Genomic DNA, 19,464 nt, shown 5'->3' with positions numbered 1-19,464 from the left:
CATGGTGATTCTCACCCACAGGTGAGCACCATTTAACAGTGAGCATAAGCAACAGTTTATAATATTTTAATTTCCAAATATTTTTCAGTTATTAATTACTAATAGTACACCCACTTTGAGGTAGTTTGAAATTAAAGCATGAACATTGTTAAAAGTTAGTGTGTCTCATTGGTTTTCGCTTTGACATGAAAAACTGAGGTTTTAATATCTAACAAACAAATACATGTATGAGTTTAGAAAGTATAAAAACAGAGAAAAGTAACTCAAGCTGTTAATTCAGGTCCACATGGGTTCCTGACGTGTCTGTTTCATACCCTCTGGAAAAGCTTTCCTGCATTCAAAGACTTACCCTCCAAGACAATGTATCACCAAGACTTTGTTAATTATTGAACAACTCAAAAGGCTGCAGTTATGCCTTCTAACATCCTAAGATCCACATCTTTATAGCTTTGCGTTAAAGTTAATGCAGTTAACTTTGAAAATGTTTTGAAATGAGAAAATTTCTAATACTTTTTTTTAGTGTGTGGGTAGACGTAGGGAGGACCAGTATAGTATACTTGGTTTCTCAGAAGCCTAAAACATGGTTCCCATAATTCTTTCCTTCTTCGGTAGGAGTAGATGGCGTGAGAGTGAGAAATGGGAGAAAAGAAAATCTATAAAATAAGTAGCTGTCTGTATAAAATTATGTTTTTATTTGATAAAAGAATCTTGTGAATAAACTTCAAAACCATCAAAAGTTTCTACATTAAAAACTGAAAATTGGGCTTAAAAGCAAGTAATCCTTGACTATGTCATGTTTTCTTGTGCCTTTAGACCTGATCAAAATAAATTTTGAAAAAATTGGCATTAGACATTTTTATTAACATGTATTATTTTCTATAATAATTTCAAACTTTCTGTCTCTTTTGTCCATTTGTTTGGTTTTTCTTTTTTCTGTTTTTCATTTTTTTTTCCGTTTTAATTATTTTGAACTGGGACCTGTAGGTGGCAGTAGGGGAGATAGTGAAAGTGACCAATGGGGAACATCTCCCAGCAGATCTCATCAGCCTGTCCTCAAGGTTAGAACCACTGAGTCGTACAGGATGTGTGTACGTGGATCCTCACCCTACAACAGACAACAATTACACCCAAAGATGGTTGAATTCAATGTTGCTTCCTTTAAAACACAAAAATGTTTATACATCTTGGAGACAGACGTTTCACTGATATTTTAAAAGCCTTTCATGAATACGGTGTTGGATGCTGTTTGTCCCTTGAGGGGCCAGTCAGCTCCTATTGTTAGCAATAGGAGTCTGTGAGGCATGACTGTAAAGGTAGATTTTAATTTCCTGTACATCATTAACATATATTCTTATTTAACAATATGCCTAAATACTAAGGCTGTGCATAACACCTCTCCAGGATACTGTTTTGAACAGTGTGAAGCTTTCCATGAAATGAAGCTATTGAGAAATTTTGCCTTATTCTTATATTTGAAATTTTCTGTAAGTCCTATGGAACCCCTTCAGCAATCATGACTGTAATTTGGGCTCATTTAGGGTTTACAGAGGACCCCCTGCACAAAGCTGGATGTCGTACATTTTGTACTGCATGCTTTGGGATCCATTTTTATCCTACTTGTAACAAGTGACAGAGTGCATGTTACTGCGATCAAGTCCAGCTGTCTACTGGTGTCTGTATTGTGATACGCATCTTGTTTCATTTCTCCACTTACTAATCAAAAAGCCTGCTTTGCCTCTCTGACTGTAGTTTGCGTTTGGGATGTCATCATAATTTGCTGAAATATTTATTATCTAGCATGATTCCTTAAAACCTTTTGCTGCTTTTTTATAACACTATTAAGAACTGCTTCAGTAAGAGCTGTCTTAAGGGATAAGCAATGTTCTGAATTTGGATGCATTTTATTTGCCCCACTTCAGACAGAAGTCAGCCATTTGACTTTTTAATTTCCTAGCCATTTAAAGTCCCAGAAGAATTGTTTTGTGGGGAAAAAAAAAAATAGAATGCTTTTCTCATCTTAATGTGAGAATGGCTTTGGATTTATTGATCAGTAATATTTTAATGCATTTTATTGCCAAAATACAGAATCTGCATCGTTCACTTAGAATTTGCTTGTCATTGTGCTTCTATATTATCAGAAGATATGTTTTATAATTTCAAAAACAATTTATGTTTCAAATGTATATATAAGTAAGTTACAAATTAACAGCAGTTACCAGAGTCAAATTACTATTGTGACAGTAATAAAGGGCAAAATGTTGAAGAAGTGATAGAATGAAAATATAAATACTGAAATAACTTCTCCAGTTGGGAAAAATGTATCAGCCTTTAAAGGAGGAAAAAAAAAATGTCCATAGAATAAATTGAAGAACTTGCAAAGTTACTTTAAAATGTATCTGTAAAATATTTGATCAATGACCATATGTTTCAGCAATTTTCACAAATCTGCAGGCCACAAAAATAAGCTACATGCCCATTTCTGAAATTTGGAATTAGTCTGTTTTGCACATGTACAAATTGAAAGTTGATTAGAAGATTCCAGGTGTTTGTAACTGACAACATGTTTCCTTTCTAACTTTGAAGACATAGACTCACCCAAGATGACATTTATAGTTACTTATATGATGTTAGTGAGGTTTCTTTTAAAACCAAGTGTTCATGAGATTGATACTACTTCAGAACACTTTCCCTGATACTCGAGGATCCAGTTATACAAGTTGATGGCCAATTCTCCTGTTTGTAATTGCTGGGCACGTAAAGTCAATTTGTGAAGGGGAATGGGGAGGGACATAAACAATCCAGGATGTAGACCCTGTGACAGACCAGAGACGCACAGACCCCTTCCACCAGCCTCTGCTCACTAGACTTCGCAAAAACACTCTGGGGGGGGGGGGGGCATGAAGGGGATCTTCTAGGTTCAGCTCAAGGAGCAAGATGGCCAAGTTGGCTGGCTTTAGTTTCAGTGTTTTCTCCCACAAGAATCTCTGAAATCACTTTAAGAAATAGAACAGGAGCAGAAAAAAGGGAACAGAGGGAGAAAAGTGTCCATCTACTTTCATTGTAAAATCTGTTCGTACACTTTTTTAAAGTAGCCTTAAAATGTAAATATTATGATTCGTATGATCCTATTCATCTTTTCTTAAAAGGTAGTAAATGCAGGTTTGCAGAAGCAGCAATCTGGAGTTCTCTAATCAAACGCTTTCCTTAACCAATTTATACATGGGCTACAAGCATGAAATCTCGCTTGGTATTTTTGAGCTGAAGAAAAATCTGGACACAAACTACTTTACATTTCAGATGGAGTCTGTGTTGTGTCTGTATGGATGAGCAATTTAGGTATCCTATGACAGATCTGATCATTTCAATTATCTTGAAAATCAGTACTGATTTGGCGGGGGGGGGGAGATTGCTTTTTGTGATCGTTCTAGTTGAAAAGCTGATCCATGGGTGGTCATGCATGGGTTCTGCCTCCCAGCATTTAGCAGTTAGAATGAAAATCACCAAGAAACTAGACAGCTAGAGCTTTGTTTAGAACAAAAGGCTTCAGTGAGTCTAGGCATTTAAATAAGTTATTATTATGTTTTCCTTCCCCCTGCTAAATGTTCTTGCTTTTCAATTTTAAACAACAGCGAACCCCAGGCCATGTGCTACATTGAGACATCCAACTTGGATGGTGAAACAAACCTGAAAATTAGGCAGGTAAGATCTAATTTAGGTTTATGTACTATTTGCTGATTTATTAGATGGAATCAAGAACTTATTTCTGTTATTGTCATGAGTTGAAGTAATTCCAGTTGGAAATATTTTCTCATCAAGCCACCATGATGATACCCCAAGTATAATGAAAAGCTCAGATTAACTTGCCTGATTAACTGTGGTCCATCATCTAGATGCTCTTTGCAATATTTTAATATTTTATGTAATAGGCAACACTGATAATAATATTAGTACTTCTGAGTTCTTTGACAGGAGTGCACGTATTTATTTTCCCTGTTCCTCTAGACCAAATCGTAGTCTGGCTTTGCCATATTGAAAAGACAGTGTTTCCATTGCTTGTTCTAAATGTCTCGCTAATCTCAGGGAATAGTTTTAGATTTCTGTATTTGCTTCATATACCATCCCTGACAGAAAGCAAGAGTCATTTAAAGGGACTTTGAAAAATGTACTCTCTTGGGTTCTAGGTGAAGGATGAAGGGGGAAGGTTGGGATACGGTAAAAATAGGTCATCGTAGCACCAAACTCAGAGTGTCCCGGGAAGCAGGGGCCCATCCACTTCCTGCTAGTAGAATCTAGTTGGCCAGAGGAAAGAACTATTTCTGAGTTTTCCTTCTCTGTGGACTAAAAGAACAGAAACATACTGGCTCTTCTTTGTAGATTCTATTTAGTTTGCATTCTTTTTTTTTTTTTTTTTTTTTTGTAGATTCAGCAGACTATACTGCTAAATATTAATTTTATTTTGGGAAGCAAATAGTTCTTTAAGGACTTCACAGTATCTCGGTGGACAAATTTATGGTCTCAAATAACATTTTCCAACTTTCACAAAAGCTACCTTACTCTTGGGTTCAAGCAGAGAGGAGGGTATCCCCTTAATTATGATCTGACAAAGTGTATTGTATAAGGGGGGAGACTTGCTCATAAAATAGTAGGATTTCTTAGATCTTAAGGCCTAGATGAATCAGAATTCCCTCTCTCCTTCCCTCCCACATGTGATTCATTTAATCTTTTGCTTATTTAAAAATTTCTAAACAGGGCTTACCAGCAACATCAGATATAAAAGACATTGACAGTTTGATGAGAATTTCTGGCAGAATCGAGTGTGAAAGTCCAAACAGACATCTGTATGATTTTGTTGGAAACTTAAGGCTTGAAGGACATAGGTACGTAAAATTGGGCCTCATAAAAACACAGAACTCACTGTGTCTCAAGTGTGTTGCTGAGTGTTTTCCAAGCCTAGGTACATAACTCTTTTCTCACACTCTAAGTCTGAACGCTGGAAACCTCTTTCTTAAGCATTTCGATATTACTTTCCACCAAAAGTCTTTTTGCAGAAATCGTAGCTCTTAATGCCATGCATATGACACCGCTGAAGACTTCCTCAGGATTCCTGCCAAACTGACAGCTGGATGGTTTCAGGGACATGCCAGGCTTCTGGCATGAATACTTGTGTTGTAGGCCTATGTGAAGTCTCCATGGCTTGGGTCCTTATCTGTGATCGGTGGGTGCCTCAAGGAGTTTAGAGTCTACCCTCAAGGATACTGGATAATTTCTTGTCTTCTTCTCTGTGTCATTTCATAGGCTGTTTTCTAGGCCATGTTATCATGTTTAGTTATCTCTGCCATTACCTACCTCCTGCTCTTCTTCCCTCCCCCTTCTGTTCCCTGCCTCTTCCTTCATTGATTCAACCAGTATTAATTAAGTACCTAGTGGGCTAGGCTAGTTACAGGCATTGAGGAGACTGCAACGAACAAAAGAGATAAATACATATACCCTTGTGAGCTTACTTTTCTTGCAGTAAGGGAAGGGCAAACAGACAAACAATAAAATGATACACAAGAAAATTTTATACGACGTTAGAGCATGATAACAGCTTTGGGGAAAAGAAATAGCACAGGACAAGGCAGATTGAGAGCCCTTGGGAGGGAATAACTTGGAGGTAGGACTGTTCTAGTAAGCCTCATTCAGCAGGTAACATTTGAGCCAGGGTAATGAGAAGTAAGGAAGTTAGCCAATCATCTATCTGAAGGGAGAGAATTTCAGGCAGAAGGAATAGTCCCAGCCAATTACTAGTTATTCTATCCCCTCAAAGTGGGAAAGTTCCTGGAGTAGTTATTAAATTTCAGGGAAGCCGGTGTGGTTAGAGTGACGTCACCAAGGAAGAGTAGGAGAAGAAAGACCATGCAAGGCTTTGAAGGCTCCTGGGGGGTGTTACTCTGGGTGAAATGGGAATCCATTAGAGGGCTTGGGGGGAGGGGATCTCAGCCGTTCAGTTTCGGACTTCATATGTTTGTGTCGGGGAAGCAGATGGATATGTAAGCCTAAGTTTGGGATAGAGGCCTGGGTCATGAGGTAAATGTGGGAATTGTGGGTCTAGATAATTAAAGCCGTGGAAGTAGAAGAAATCACTGAGGGTGTGAGGGCGTGGATAGAAAGGTGAGTCCCAAGGACTGTCCTGAGACTCAGCATCATTAAGGATGAGATAAGAGGAGGGACCAGCAAAAGAGACCAAAATCAGGTTGGTAGGAAGGGAGCCGAGATAGTGAGGAAACCGTGCCACGGCAGAGGGAGTGACTAAAGTGGGTCCTTGTTGTTGCTGGCCAAGTACGGTGAGGCTGAGAAATAACAGTTGGATGTAGCCCGTAGAAATCCTTGAACTTGGTTAGAACAAGTGGAGCCTGATGAAGCGAATCTGAGGTAGAGGAAGGAGTTGAAAATAGCAGGTTTAGGCAGATTTTCCGAGGAGGCTTGCAGCAAAAGGGAGCAGAAATGGAGCAGCCCTTGGCAGGAAGGGTGGGTCTTTCCAATTTCCCTCTTCTTCCTCCCTTCTCTCTCCTCCCCTGCCTCCTTTACTTTACAATACACCTTACCTGCCAGGCGGATGTAGTGGCTAGCTAAACGCAGTAGTTCATTCCACCAGCCTGAGAGATGGACAGTGCTTTCATTATTTTGTAATTGCATTATTACAGTACTTGAATTCCAAAGGACGTTTGAAATACACCCTAAACTGTCCCCCTCATTCAGATCCGCCAAAAGCTTTCCTGTAATATGTGAAGTAATTATATATTGTTCTAAAATTTGCACAGAGTGACCTCACAGAGTGAACATATGGTTATAGACTAATAATAGAGTTGGCCCTTTATATAAGTAATGTTTCTATAGTCTGACATTCCTAACTGGCCAGCTTCCATCTCTTATCAGTTCGCCATCAAAATCAATGCCAAGCAGATCCACGCAGTGGAAAAAAAAACTTGGTATGATCGTGCCAAGATTTAGGGTACAGATAGAATTTATATAATATGCTTTAAAATATATGAAACATGGAAACATACCTTTGTATTTATAGCACATTTGACGTTTATAGTGATTACCCAGAGTTCTTTGGAATGAGTGTTTTTTGATTCCATTATTAAGGATGAGAGTCATTGTCTAATGCCAGTATTTTTTATTTTCAACTCTGATGAAATCTAATAACTAACTCTTGTTGAATCCTTGTAATTGAAAAGTAACATTTTTGGGGGGGGGGCTTTGAAGAGCTTGTACCTAATTCCAATCCACACCATAAAAGCTGAGCGGACAGCTGTCCTATTAGACTCCACTGTAATACGTAAGGAAGAGTTGGCACCTATATACCTCAGAGCATAGCCTAGCAGCTTCCCAAGAACTTCTTGGAAATGTGCTTTAGGCCCAAGGTCCCCTTCCAACTCTGAAATGAAGGCCAAATCTTGAGGTATACACGAGAGGGGTTCCCTTCCAGATGGGTTTGAGAAGCATGCTGTTGTGCAGAAGGAATGAGAATTATAGACGCTGTGTTCTTTTTCTAAATAGGCATATGCTTTTTCCTAGGGGTTTATTTAAGTAGAGGCCTTCAGGTGAGGTTATTACGCACCCATCTGGATTGACTTCACCAGAGCCAGTGACCTTTGCATAGTTCCTGAAAGAAGGTCTAAGGCCCAAGCCGTTACTGGCTCTAGACACCTACCAGGCCATAAAAAGCCCCCCAAAAATGTAAGATTTAACCTCACTTTACCTCTACTGGCCAAGAAGTTCTGTGTTCTCTGGAGACTTTTCTTAGGAGGCTGCCTTCTTCTTCCAGAAGTTTGGGGATTTTTCTGATGAATTTTTCTTTATATTTGACATTTCTTTCTTGCTTTCCTTAATACTAAAATGAAGACCCAGTGTTAGGAAGCTTTGAGCCATTACATCTCATATAGTACATTTCCATCAAGAATCCCACTACATCTGTGATGGCTTGTACCTTTGTGACATCTTTGTGTGAGGTTGTGTCTACCAAACAACCTACCATAGTGGGTAGTTTTACCAAGAACCCACAGAAGACCCAACGTGGCCTTCATTCATGAAAAAATGTGGCTTAAATTATATGGAATGGCTATCCTCAATATGCTGTCACTTCAGAGGAATGTTAAAGACTTAGATGCTTACCATTGATTGGAAACTTATTCACAGTTCTTGGAGAATTGATACTCAAATGTAATAAATTACCCTAGAGATTTTAAATACAGGACATATCTTTATAGGGCAGGGATGGCAATGCAAATGTATGATGAGATCTGTGTATTTACCTTGCCTTGTCTATTTTTTGAACCCTTATTATGCACAAAGCTATTTATAATTAGGCGTGGGAGAGGGAGCAGATCCCCTAACCTCACCACTTCCAAACATTTTAGAAACCTAAACAGACTTACTAAATCAGGAAAAGTCTTAAATAGGTTTGAAAATTAGCCTCTGAATCCCAAAACATTGCCTACTATCTTGGATTGTGTAGTTGTAGGAAATGGCTGGTTTGGTGGTAAGGAGAAGCAACTGAAATGCGTCTCTCCAGCTGTCCTTGTGTAAAACAAATTATTCGTACTGGTAGGAAAATTACTTCTTTTTCTAAAAATAAGATAAATGTGAGAAGGGCTGGCTATTTTAATAGCAGAACCTCCGTTGGAACTCTGTAGTAGCTGTAGAATTCTTAAGCACTTTAGAAAATGTTGTTTCTAATGTCAACATCATCTGTCATAGCACTGTCCCCCTGGGAGCAGATCAGATTCTTCTTCGAGGCGCCCAGTTGAGAAATACACAGTGGGTTCATGGAATAGTTGTCTACACTGGACATGACACCAAGCTGATGCAGGTGGGATTTTTTATCTATGAAAAACCTTGTGGATGTATTTTCTTGAAAATGCGCTATTTGTAGCTCTCTATGCAATAGTCCCAAACATAGCAGACCATCTGTCACAGACTCCTGAGCCCTACTCTGTACATTCAGAATCTCGTTCTTCAGTGTTTAGGGCCATAAAATGGCTCATGTGCACAATACTGGAAAGTTTCATTCGAGACCAACAATGCATGAACTCTTAATTATTTCCTGTGTTGATTCCATTTACTCTAACAGTGGTTGATACTATTGTCTATGCAATGACATGTTCTACATGAAAGTATTCTGTGTTCTACATGAAATGTGCTCTACATGAAAGTATTTATCTTATAATCTTGTTTTAAGACTGTGATCAAATTTTATAACTGTTTTAATTTTTTTGTAAAATTAAGAAAAGGATTTGTGAGCCAAATGTTGACCCTTTTTTGCTAACATTTTTATGTTAAGCCATTTTTAATGGAAAGAAACCACCATTACTGATTCCACCGTAACCATAATGATTCTACCCCTCACCTTTCTGTAAATTCTGTCGACCATTATTTTATATCTATTATGACAGATTTAATTTTCTGTTCTGTAGATGCCTTGGTTAGCATGATCATTTTTGTCATCCACCACAGCTGAAGAGACTGACTTCCGTTATTCTTTATAGCCGGGACTACTTAGCCCATTGCTGTGATCAGTAAAACCGTTACTGAACACCACCAGAAATCTGGAAACCAGAGGCCCTTCAAATGGGACCTTCATATTTTGTAACTTCTAAGGGTTATGGGGTACAGAGGCCACCTTCTCTGCCTCTCTTCCTGAGCTGAGCTGCCAAGTGCCTCTCCTCTACCCTCTTCGCTTCAGTAGTCAAGTAACGCCTTCTTCGTCTTCCCCGCCACAATGCAAAAGTTATGTCTCTAAACGGAGTCCTATTTCCTTCTTTTCTTATTATTTTATATCCTAGAAAAAGGCTTGAGGTATACTGGCCTTCAGGGGCGAAAAAAATAGGTGGCTAACATTTGACAGCTTATTACAGCTGTGATTTTTTTTCTGTATAATTTTCAAGTGTCTGCCCATGTTTAGATTTTGAGTTGTGACGGACTTTGTCATCTTCATCAAAATACCAAATAGACATTACTCAATCAATGTGTACACATTTTTTTATTGCTCATCTTGTCTCTTTTTACAGAATTCAACAAGTCCACCACTTAAACTCTCAAATGTGGAACGGATTACAAATGTACAAATTTTGATTTTATTTTGTATCTTAATTGCCATGTCTCTTATCTGTTCTGTGGGCTCCGCCGTTTGGAATCGGAGGCATTCTGGAAAGGACTGGTATCTCAACCTAAATTGTAAGCATTCAAGGGCCTGTTGTATTTATTTTTTTCTTTCATTAAAATATGCATTTGTTTCATGCTGATGAGATTTCCTATCATTCCTCAAAAGAAAACCTTGTTGGCAAGATAACTGGGCATTTAATTTTTATGTTTCAATGCATTTTCCAGTAAAAAAAAGTAAAATGTTGCTCAAGTCTCCAAAATTTCAGAATCCTTAAAAATGATCACTCTAGAGTAGTATAAAATGTTAATATCATTTTCATTAATGTTAATCGTTCTTTAAAAATATTTTAACACAGGTGGTAGGATAATTACCTGGTGAAGAAAGCAGATTGATTATCTTTAATGCACCAGGAGTAGAGCACATGCTTATAAAAAGTTTAAATTGAATATCCTTTCATTTGAACTCATGAATGCAGTAAATTCCATGTTAACGGTAATCTTGTCTTAGGGAAAGCCTATTAAATATGATTTTTTTGGACCATCTATCCTTTTACTATTGTGGGATTAATGTACCATCCCTGAATATTTCTGGAAAATAAGTTTGCATTGCCTTTTAATGAGTACTTAACCAATAAATACTTAATTTCCAGAAGTGTGAAAACAAATTCTAGTAAACCTTGTAGCAAAATCGATTTTTTTTTCAGTTTTTATCCTATTGATTTTTAGTTTTGTGGCTATTCCAACTTTTTTTTTTTTTTAACCCTGATTTATGATTTCAACATCAGAACTGTTATGACTCCCATCGGTTTGTTTCTTCATAAACTTCACAGTGTGTCTGCCATAGCGGTTCTATTTTCATTATCAAAGAGGCAGGGTGTGATTTACCTAGGGAACAGCCCTACATTGTTTTTACTGTTTGGATTAGTTTTGCTGCTGTTTTGTCTGATTGCTTTTAAGGCATGCTTTATAAATCAAAGGTGCGTTTTTTAGTAATTTACATAAAAATGATTTTTCCCAGTGGAGACTTTACATTTATAAACCCACAGTCCTGTCCCTGATATCTCTAAACTTCCTGTGTGGAACAGGATTTGAAACACTGGGCAGTGCTTTCATTCGTTAGAACCATTATGAAGTTCTTAATAGTACTACCAACGTACTGATCTGTCTTGAGTATTTGAGAATAAGGATATGCTATCAGCACAGTGTTCCTCCCAAGCTATCTAGAGATGTTGTGTAATATGGAAAACTTCTATTATGCTGAAGTTCTGGTCAACACAAATGAAATACTTGAAACTATAGATGACTTTCTTCCCACCTCCCCCAACAGATGGTGGTGCTAATAATTTTGGACTGAATTTCTTGACCTTCATCATCCTTTTCAACAATCTCATTCCAATCAGCTTACTGGTTACATTAGAAGTGGTGAAATTTACCCAGGCATACTTCATAAATTGGGTAAATATGAATTACTGTTTTTCATCATTCTAAATATATGTTTTGTCTTTTTTTTTGATAGGGTCTTTTGAGGATTTTAATTTTTTTTTAAGATTTTATTTATTTATCTGACAGAGATCACAAGTAGTCAAAGAGGCAGGCGGGAGCGGGGGGGAAAAGCAGGCTCCCTGCTGAGCAGAGAACCCGATGTGGGACTTGATCCCAGGACCCTGGGATCATGACCTGAGCCAAAAGCAGAGGCTTTAACCTACTGAGCCACCCAGGCATCCCCAAGGATTTTAATTTTTTTTAAGTAATCTCTACACTCAATGAGGGGCTCGAACTCATGACCCCAAGATCAAGAGTTGCATGTTCCACTGACTGAACCAGCTGGGCAGTCCCCTCATAGTGTCCTTTGATCTCTCAGAAACAAAATCTTAATGATACCTTCCCTTTTATTGACTGCAAGATGGCATTTCAAAGTATTTTTGACTTTAATATGATAATAACAAATTCATTTGACATGTAAAAATCAATAGCAAAAACTCTTTATCTTAAAATCACACATTCCGGGGAACTAAGTCTCCAGTTAAGAAAACCTATTTGGGATTATATAATAGTCTTGGGGAAAGGAGACCATGAGGTTTGGAGTTAAAATATCTGGATTATCATTGTAGTTCTATAATTACTAGTGCTATGAACTTTGCCAAGCCACTTGACTTCTTTGAGACTTATTTTCTTGGGCCTTTAGACAGGAATGATAAAACATGCTTTACCAGCATCTCACGGTGGTAATATAGAGCAAAGGAATCTCACAGCATAGCAAACAGCCTCCTAAACAATTGAGTGCTCTAGAAATAACACTGTTCACTGCTTGGTACAACCAGGCTGTCAGTCTTGTTTTATATACCCATGTAGGTTATTTTTCCCCCACTGTAAACAAATTCAGCTGTGCTTAATTTTTTTAATTCTTGAATTTTTTTAATCTTGGAAAAATGTGCCGGACATCTATTCCCTAAATATTTTGTTTATAAAATGTGGTGTTCTTAGTTTTATTTTACCAAAGTTAAAATTAATGAATTTATGTAAATTAAATAAGCCTTCAGACTTAATCTGCCAGAAAGTTTCATTTTTCTTTTATTTTGGGAAATTTGGGTATTATCTTTTGACATTATCTTTTAAAATAATTTAAAAGTCTTTCAAGGGAACAATATTAGAATTTTTAAGAAATATAACTGATGATGCTTTTGCCACTGCTCACTACCTTCCCATGGTAAGTGATCCACCTCACCTGTCAAATTGTCTAATTCATTGGTACAAGCCCAGTAGAATTTAGAAATCTAAAATGAGCTGCAGGTGTGGCTTATTTCATGCAGGAAATGTGTTGCTGAAAAATTATGTAGTAACATTTGTGTAAATACAATTAAAACCTATTGAGGTTTCCCACTTTGCAATAAGAAATCATAAGGTGACTCATTTTGAAAATCAAATAACTAGTTAGTCACTTTATTATTTTGTACTTGGATTTTTAAAAGTAATATTTGCTTCCAATAATGACATAATTTGAGTATTGGAGGAGGCCAGCAGGCTTATGCTATTCAACCACCTTTCTATTGTACAGAGATTCGATAACATTGCTGACAGGTCTTTTACCACCCAGCAATTCCGTGTGTAGAAATGAGATCAGTATCTGCCGCCCCCCCCCTTTGATACTGGTTCTACCTGATCTTTTAGGAAAATGTCTAACCATGTTTCTGAATGATAGCCTTGCAAAGTATTAGAACTCAGGTAGGGTGCCTGGGTGACTCAGTTGGTTAAGCATCCCACTCTTGGTTTCTGGTTCAGGCTGTGATCTCAGGGTCATGAGATCGAGCCCTGCATTGGGCTCCTTGCTCAGGATGGAGTCTTGCCTGAGATTTTCTCTCTCCCCCGACTAGCATGCACACACACTCTCTCTCTCTCTCTAAAATAAATAAATCTTCAAACAAAAACAAAGAACTCGGCTGCATGCCTTTTCTTCTATCACCTCCTTCCCATCTCCTTCTGTTCCTTATCAGACCTGATGATCAAGGAAGTCCAACTTACTCCCCGTTCCATTCATTCCTCTTTGAACATGGCTCAGGTGCTTAATAGCCTTCTTAGATCAAGGCTCCTACCAGTCAACAGCCTACGTCAGAACTGAGGCAGATCAGTCTGAAATGCAGACGTGGGAAAGACCAGATTCGTCCTTTTCCTTTGACTTGTAAAAATCTGTTAACCCTGACTTGGCAATAAAATGGTGTACTCTGGAAAATACTAATTCTTATAGGCGTTAAGAGTCAAGCCTCATATTGTTTGGGTACAGAACAAGTACAAATTGGTACAAAAGCTGTACATTTTTGTTTGGGTTTTGAGAAGTGCACTCCTTCTGCTTTCAAGTATATGCACTGGAAGGAAGCAGAGCCAAGAAAGTATAACCAGATAGAATCTCTTAGGTAATTTTCCTAGGGGTTTAAAAATCTTCATTATTTGAGCAGTGTTCATGCTCTTATTTTAGCTGCATTAAGTACTTATGTTGTGTCAGACGCTTTAGGAAGCATTTCACATACATTATTTTATTTAATCTTCACCACACGTCACCTATCTAGAAAATGGTAGAATTATGAAAAAAATTCAAGATTGCCTGATTGCAGAGATCCACTCTAATTGCCTTGCTGTCCTGCCCTTTCTGTAAAATATAATATTCTCTACTGAGGACTTTTCAGGGAAATCAACTGAAATGGTGTAGAATGGCCAGAGATGAGAGTGGCTTCATGTTATAACTCACTAGTTAAAGAAAATTTCAGTCATTCTCTTGTTACCAATTGCATTTAGTAATTTCTTTTATTTAAAAAAAAAAAAAAGGATCTCGACATGCACTACGAACCCACAGACACTGCTGCTATGGCTCGAACGTCGAATCTGAATGAGGAACTTGGCCAGGTAAACTGAATTTCTTGTTGATACGTCAAATGGGACATAGATTCATTGTCACTTCTGCCATAGGTGGCAACTTCATATGAATTGACAGCTCCTAATTTCCCATTATTTGGATAATGTGCATAAATATGTTAGCACATAATTACCATTTTTAGTAAATGAAGTTTTAAAAACATTTAAAAGCTATTGTGCTCTCAGATAAGGTATTACACAAAAAATTTCCTTCAGCATATAATCTAGTTAGTAGTAAAGTATTGGTTATTTTTGAGTGATAAACTCATAGTATTAAAATTGTTCATAGCTTTTGACCAGAAAGGAAGAAAAAGTTAATTTGATCACTGATGCTATGTAAGTCAAAGTATGGCATTTCTGCCAGAATTACCTTTTTCGTACCAATCTGGATGTTATATGAAGTTAATTGCACAAGCCTTTACTAATTCTGTAATTGTTTTGGTGAGAAATCCTGGTAGATGTTTTAGTGCTTCATAAATCTTAAGTCACAGTAGTGGCAATTTCTAGTGGAAATTCAGACCATGTTCAGATTTCTGTTTAGCTGCAGTTTTTCCAGCATCTTGATAGTCTTTACGGTTCATACATGAAATGATTCATTGCTAAAATACTAAAAAAAAAAAGTCGAACATATTTCTTAATGAATGCAAAGGAAATCATCACTTAATAGCATTCCTTGTGCCCATATAATATAACAAGATGGATAAAAAGAATTATTTAAGGGGCATTTTCCCCCCTCTGTGAGAGACTGACATAAAAAGACTTCTGAAATTTTAATGAGAAATTTTAAACTTTTTTTTTTTTAGGTAAAATACATATTCTCTGACAAAACTGGTACTCTGACCTGCAATGTAATGCAGTTTAAGAAGTGCACCATAGCTGGAGTTGCTTATGGGTGAGTTGATCCCCCCCTTTAATTAGAATGTGAAACACACATTTAATTAGTTTTAATTAGCTTGGCATGTTTTGACAGTTCTTACTAGTGGAAATTTTTTTTTTGACATAAAAAGCTCCTGTTTTAACTTTAGCATACATGTATGTTTTGTGTTATAGTTTGAAATTGTTTTTCGTTTGGAATTACCTATGAGGTGGAGGTTCTACCCAGTAGTATTTCCGTGTTTGGAGTTTGCTAAAGGTCTCTATCTGGCTCTGGTCATGAAGTAAAAACACCGTTCCCGCTACATTGCCATGAAGTTAGAGTACAATGTCGTAATAACGTACAGAGTGTCCTTGGGCAGTTTTCAACGATGTTAAAATATTGTTTCTCTGATAGTTACGCCTTTGATTTGCTTTTTCTTTTATTGCCTCTCCCCTTTGCAATCACAAGCAATCTAATTTTCTGACGGTGGGAAGGAGGTGGGGACATGAAGCTCTGAAACTTATCAGGCTCCTAATGTCCTTTACAATACGCTTGTTAAGAATCCACTTATTTCTTTCTTTGAGTTATATTTACCTAAATCCTTCAAAAGCCTTCTTTCTGAAATACTTTTTAGGATAAAGTGACTAAATTAATCTGTACATTTCCAAAAAGGATGTGATCAAAAGATGAAACTTTCCTTGGTTGGAATGACCTTGACCATGACCTATTAACAAATTTTCCAACTATCCTTATCTATAAGTGAGACTGGGAAATACTGATCCCTTAACCATTTAAGCAAGAGCACTTTCGTTTGGGTTTTCCGGTTTGTACTCACTCTTTCCCACTCACACTCTGTCTCCAAACAGTAAGCTAGTATAAAAATAATGTATTGAATTTTGAAAACGCCTTAGTTAAAATTACAAATAAATAACCATTGGTAAAAAATTCTAAAAGCAATGGTTACTCCTATACAAGGGTCTACAGAGAGAAGTAGATGGAGGCAGATACCCTATTCTTTGGGTTAGCAGAGAGTGTGACTAAAATTGACTTCAAACTCTATGTGTAAATGAAGCTGAAAAGACATTTGATTGAACGGCTTTTTCACACTCTGCGAAGATGGGATGTTAATTTAAGACACATACTTACTGTTTCCAGGGCTGGATACCATTTTGCTCTTTCCTCTTTATCTGAAGTTCTCCCAACTCCCCTGTAAGGCTGTCCTTACTCCTCCCCACCACTTGCTACCAGCCTTGTAATTTGGTTAGCTGCCTAGAGGGGGACAGGCAGCCGCACTTGTCGAAGTCATGCATATTTGACCCACAGGTACGCCAGGCAAGAGAAGGAAAGGCAGACTGTAATTCTGGAGTGTGTTATATTATTCTTGCTGACAGACTCGTGAAGACTGTTTTATAAAAATTCTACTTTCATAAGTCAATTTATTTTTACTCTGCCAGTTTCCAATTGAACAAGCAAATTCTTCAAATGAGTAAATATTGATTATGAACTTACCAGAACAGAAAGCTAGAATGAGATCTAGCCTGTCTCCTGCATTTGGTCAAGTTTTTTCTTATTCTTGCAACAAGCCTTAAATATGTCCAGACACTAGTTCTAAAGAGCTGTGTTCTTTCTGGATCTGTTGGTGGTATTATCATTGACAACCCTTAAGTGATAGGGTTGGTTTGAGACTGGTAAATATTAAAGAAATATTAAGAGTTAAGAGCCATCATCATTTAGATTAAGTTTCCAGAAAAACAATTTTTCTCTTGGGCAAATAATATCTCTTAATACTGGGGGGCAATCATAAGACATAACCTCGAGTCCTAGCTTTGTCACTAATCTACCATAGAACTATCAATAATTCCTTTCAAATATTCCAAATTCCTTAAACTGAAGATAGTGAGAGAAGATAATCTCTAAAGTCGTTTTCCAGGTATAAAATTCTAGATATAAAAAACGCAAAAATATGTTTTACTAGAATTTTTTATAAAGGTATTCTTTTATTTGGCAATTTTAACTTACATAAAGAGAAATACATTTCTTTCTTGGGTGATATATCATGTTTTTGAGAATATCAGAAGACTTGCTGAGTGAAATGAGTTGTTAAACTGCTTCCAATAATCACGTAGTGTTGTGTATGTGTGTTTAGGATCTTTAACCCTGATTTTTTTTATCAACATCCCCTCCCCCAAGCATCCTGATGGGCATTTGGAATGTCAACATTGTATCATAGAAAGTGGTTGATACAGGAAGTTGTTGATACAGGAGACTTCAGATGCTTAGGTGTTTACAGTAAGAGACACACCACTGTTCCTTAATTCCACCAAACTCATCAAGAAAAGTAGTTACTGTCAGCCGTCTTTCTGTGGCAATTTCCTCTGGCCCCTCTTGGCTTATTGGAACGCAGAGGGGAAATAACATGGTTTTGCAAGCTCTTTTGCTCTGTTGCAGTGTTAACATTTGTTTAATATGGGGAACTATTAAGTACATGTACCTTCAACTCTAGCGGAAGAAAGCATGGTGTTATATTTCCCCAGGACAAATCAGGATAAAAGAGAACATCCCACATTTTCATAAATTAACAAATGTTTTGGGGGTTCCAATTTCAGAACAGATCCTTGTGAAGCATTTCTTAAGAAGATAAAGTCTAGTTTTACCCTAGGTAGAGTCAGAGGTGAGTTCGGTTGACTTTTATGGGTCTGAAGAGAGGACTTGAAGTATCTTCATTTTTGCCTATTATTCCTTAAGTTTGTAAGACGATAATATTTAACACTTAACACGATGCTTCAAAATTTAATCTTGGTAATTTTTCTCTCATTTTCACATAACCAGTACCCAAGTTGGATTCATCATGGGCATCAAAATAAAGATTTGTACATATGTAGCAGTGATGATGGTTTTGTCAGACTTGTCAGAGATGCTACTGTGTTTAAACTTACTAGATTGTTTCATTAGATCTTTCTTCGATTAAATGTAAATTGATGTCATCTGTAAATTTAACTCACTACAAACTAGAAATTCTACTGCTAAACATTTGTTCAAGTATCATTTCAGTAACTTCCTTTCTGTAAGAAATGAGTCAACTTTACCAAAGTAACTAGAATACCAGGAATGGGTAAAAAGGCTTATATGTTCCATGGCTAGGACTTTCAGTACAGTGAATGTAATAGGCTATAATCCTAGGTATCATCTTTATAGGTAATTTGGATCTTACTATTAGAATGAGCTGATGAGCTGGGCAGAGCTTTACAGAGTACAGGCTCTGAAGTTGTTAAAAAAAAAAAATTCTAATAAGCCAACTAAAGAGTGATTTTTTTGCATTAGTCATTTAATCAGTGTTAAAAACATTTCATTGACATTTTCCTCCGTAAAAATCTCTATGTAGCAATCTCTATGTACATATGAATATAATCTATGAATAGTTTAACATGACCATATTTTGTTTAATAATATGTTTGCTGAAAGGATCAGTACTTCATCCAAGAAAACTCACAATTACCATAAAACTTAGCCCCGAGGTCTAGATTATAACCAACAAATTTATCTGACTGCCCACCAGGGTAAGAATTGAGTAAATGCCATTCATTTGTTCGTTGATATGCTTCAACAAATATTTTTATCTCCTTCTGTGTATGTGGCACTTTGTTAAATGATGGGGTTTTAATGATCAGCAAAAGTTCACATCGTTTCTGCTCCCCCAAAGTTTATAGTCCAGTTGGGGATTAATGGGTGTTAATTAAGTAATCAAAGATAAAACACAGTGCAGAGGTCCACGTGAGTCTATGATGAGGATTTGATCCAATCAGGCAGGTCAGGGACTGGCCCATGAGAAAGTGATCCTTGAGCCGAGATGTAAGAATGGGTTTGATTAAGCGAAGTCCTTACCAGGCAGATACAGCAGTATTGACATGCACACAAAGGCAAATGACCAGATAGTACATATACACCAGAGCTGCCCCAGCAGCAGTCCTGGGGAAGCTCACGCACACAGAGGCAGTAGCAGGCGTGTGGGTCTCCTACTGCTCGTCACATTCTGAGTAGCATCTACCAGGGCTAGACCC

At 37.3% G+C, this 19,464-nt stretch overlaps 1 protein-coding gene across 4 annotated transcripts in view; it reads left to right on the top strand.

Moving 5' to 3' along the window:
• ATP8A1 (ATPase phospholipid transporting 8A1) overlaps positions 1–19,464 on the top strand; it is a 237,954-nt gene that overhangs the window by 70,925 nt on the left and 147,565 nt on the right. For 3 of the 4 annotated variants that reach the window (XM_032334197.1, XM_032334199.1, XM_032334200.1), the window contains 7 exons: positions 3,630–3,699; positions 4,750–4,877; positions 8,743–8,854; positions 10,053–10,218; positions 11,474–11,601; positions 14,464–14,541; positions 15,354–15,442. In XM_032334197.1, coding sequence (XP_032190088.1) covers positions 3,630–3,699; positions 4,750–4,877; positions 8,743–8,854; positions 10,053–10,218; positions 11,474–11,601; positions 14,464–14,541; positions 15,354–15,442 — 771 coding nt within the window. Of the gene's footprint in view, positions 1–984; positions 1,059–3,629; positions 3,700–4,749; positions 4,878–8,742; positions 8,855–10,052; positions 10,219–11,473; positions 11,602–14,463; positions 14,542–15,353; positions 15,443–19,464 lie in introns of all 4 variants that reach the window. The other variant, XM_032334198.1, reaches the window with a different exon arrangement.

This window comes from Mustela erminea, chromosome 2 (assembly GCF_009829155.1).
Source record: "Mustela erminea isolate mMusErm1 chromosome 2, mMusErm1.Pri, whole genome shotgun sequence".
NCBI lineage: Eukaryota > Metazoa > Chordata > Mammalia > Carnivora > Mustelidae > Mustela > Mustela erminea.
Note: the sequence above shows the minus strand (reverse complement) of the source record. Positions and strands in the feature narration are given on the sequence as shown.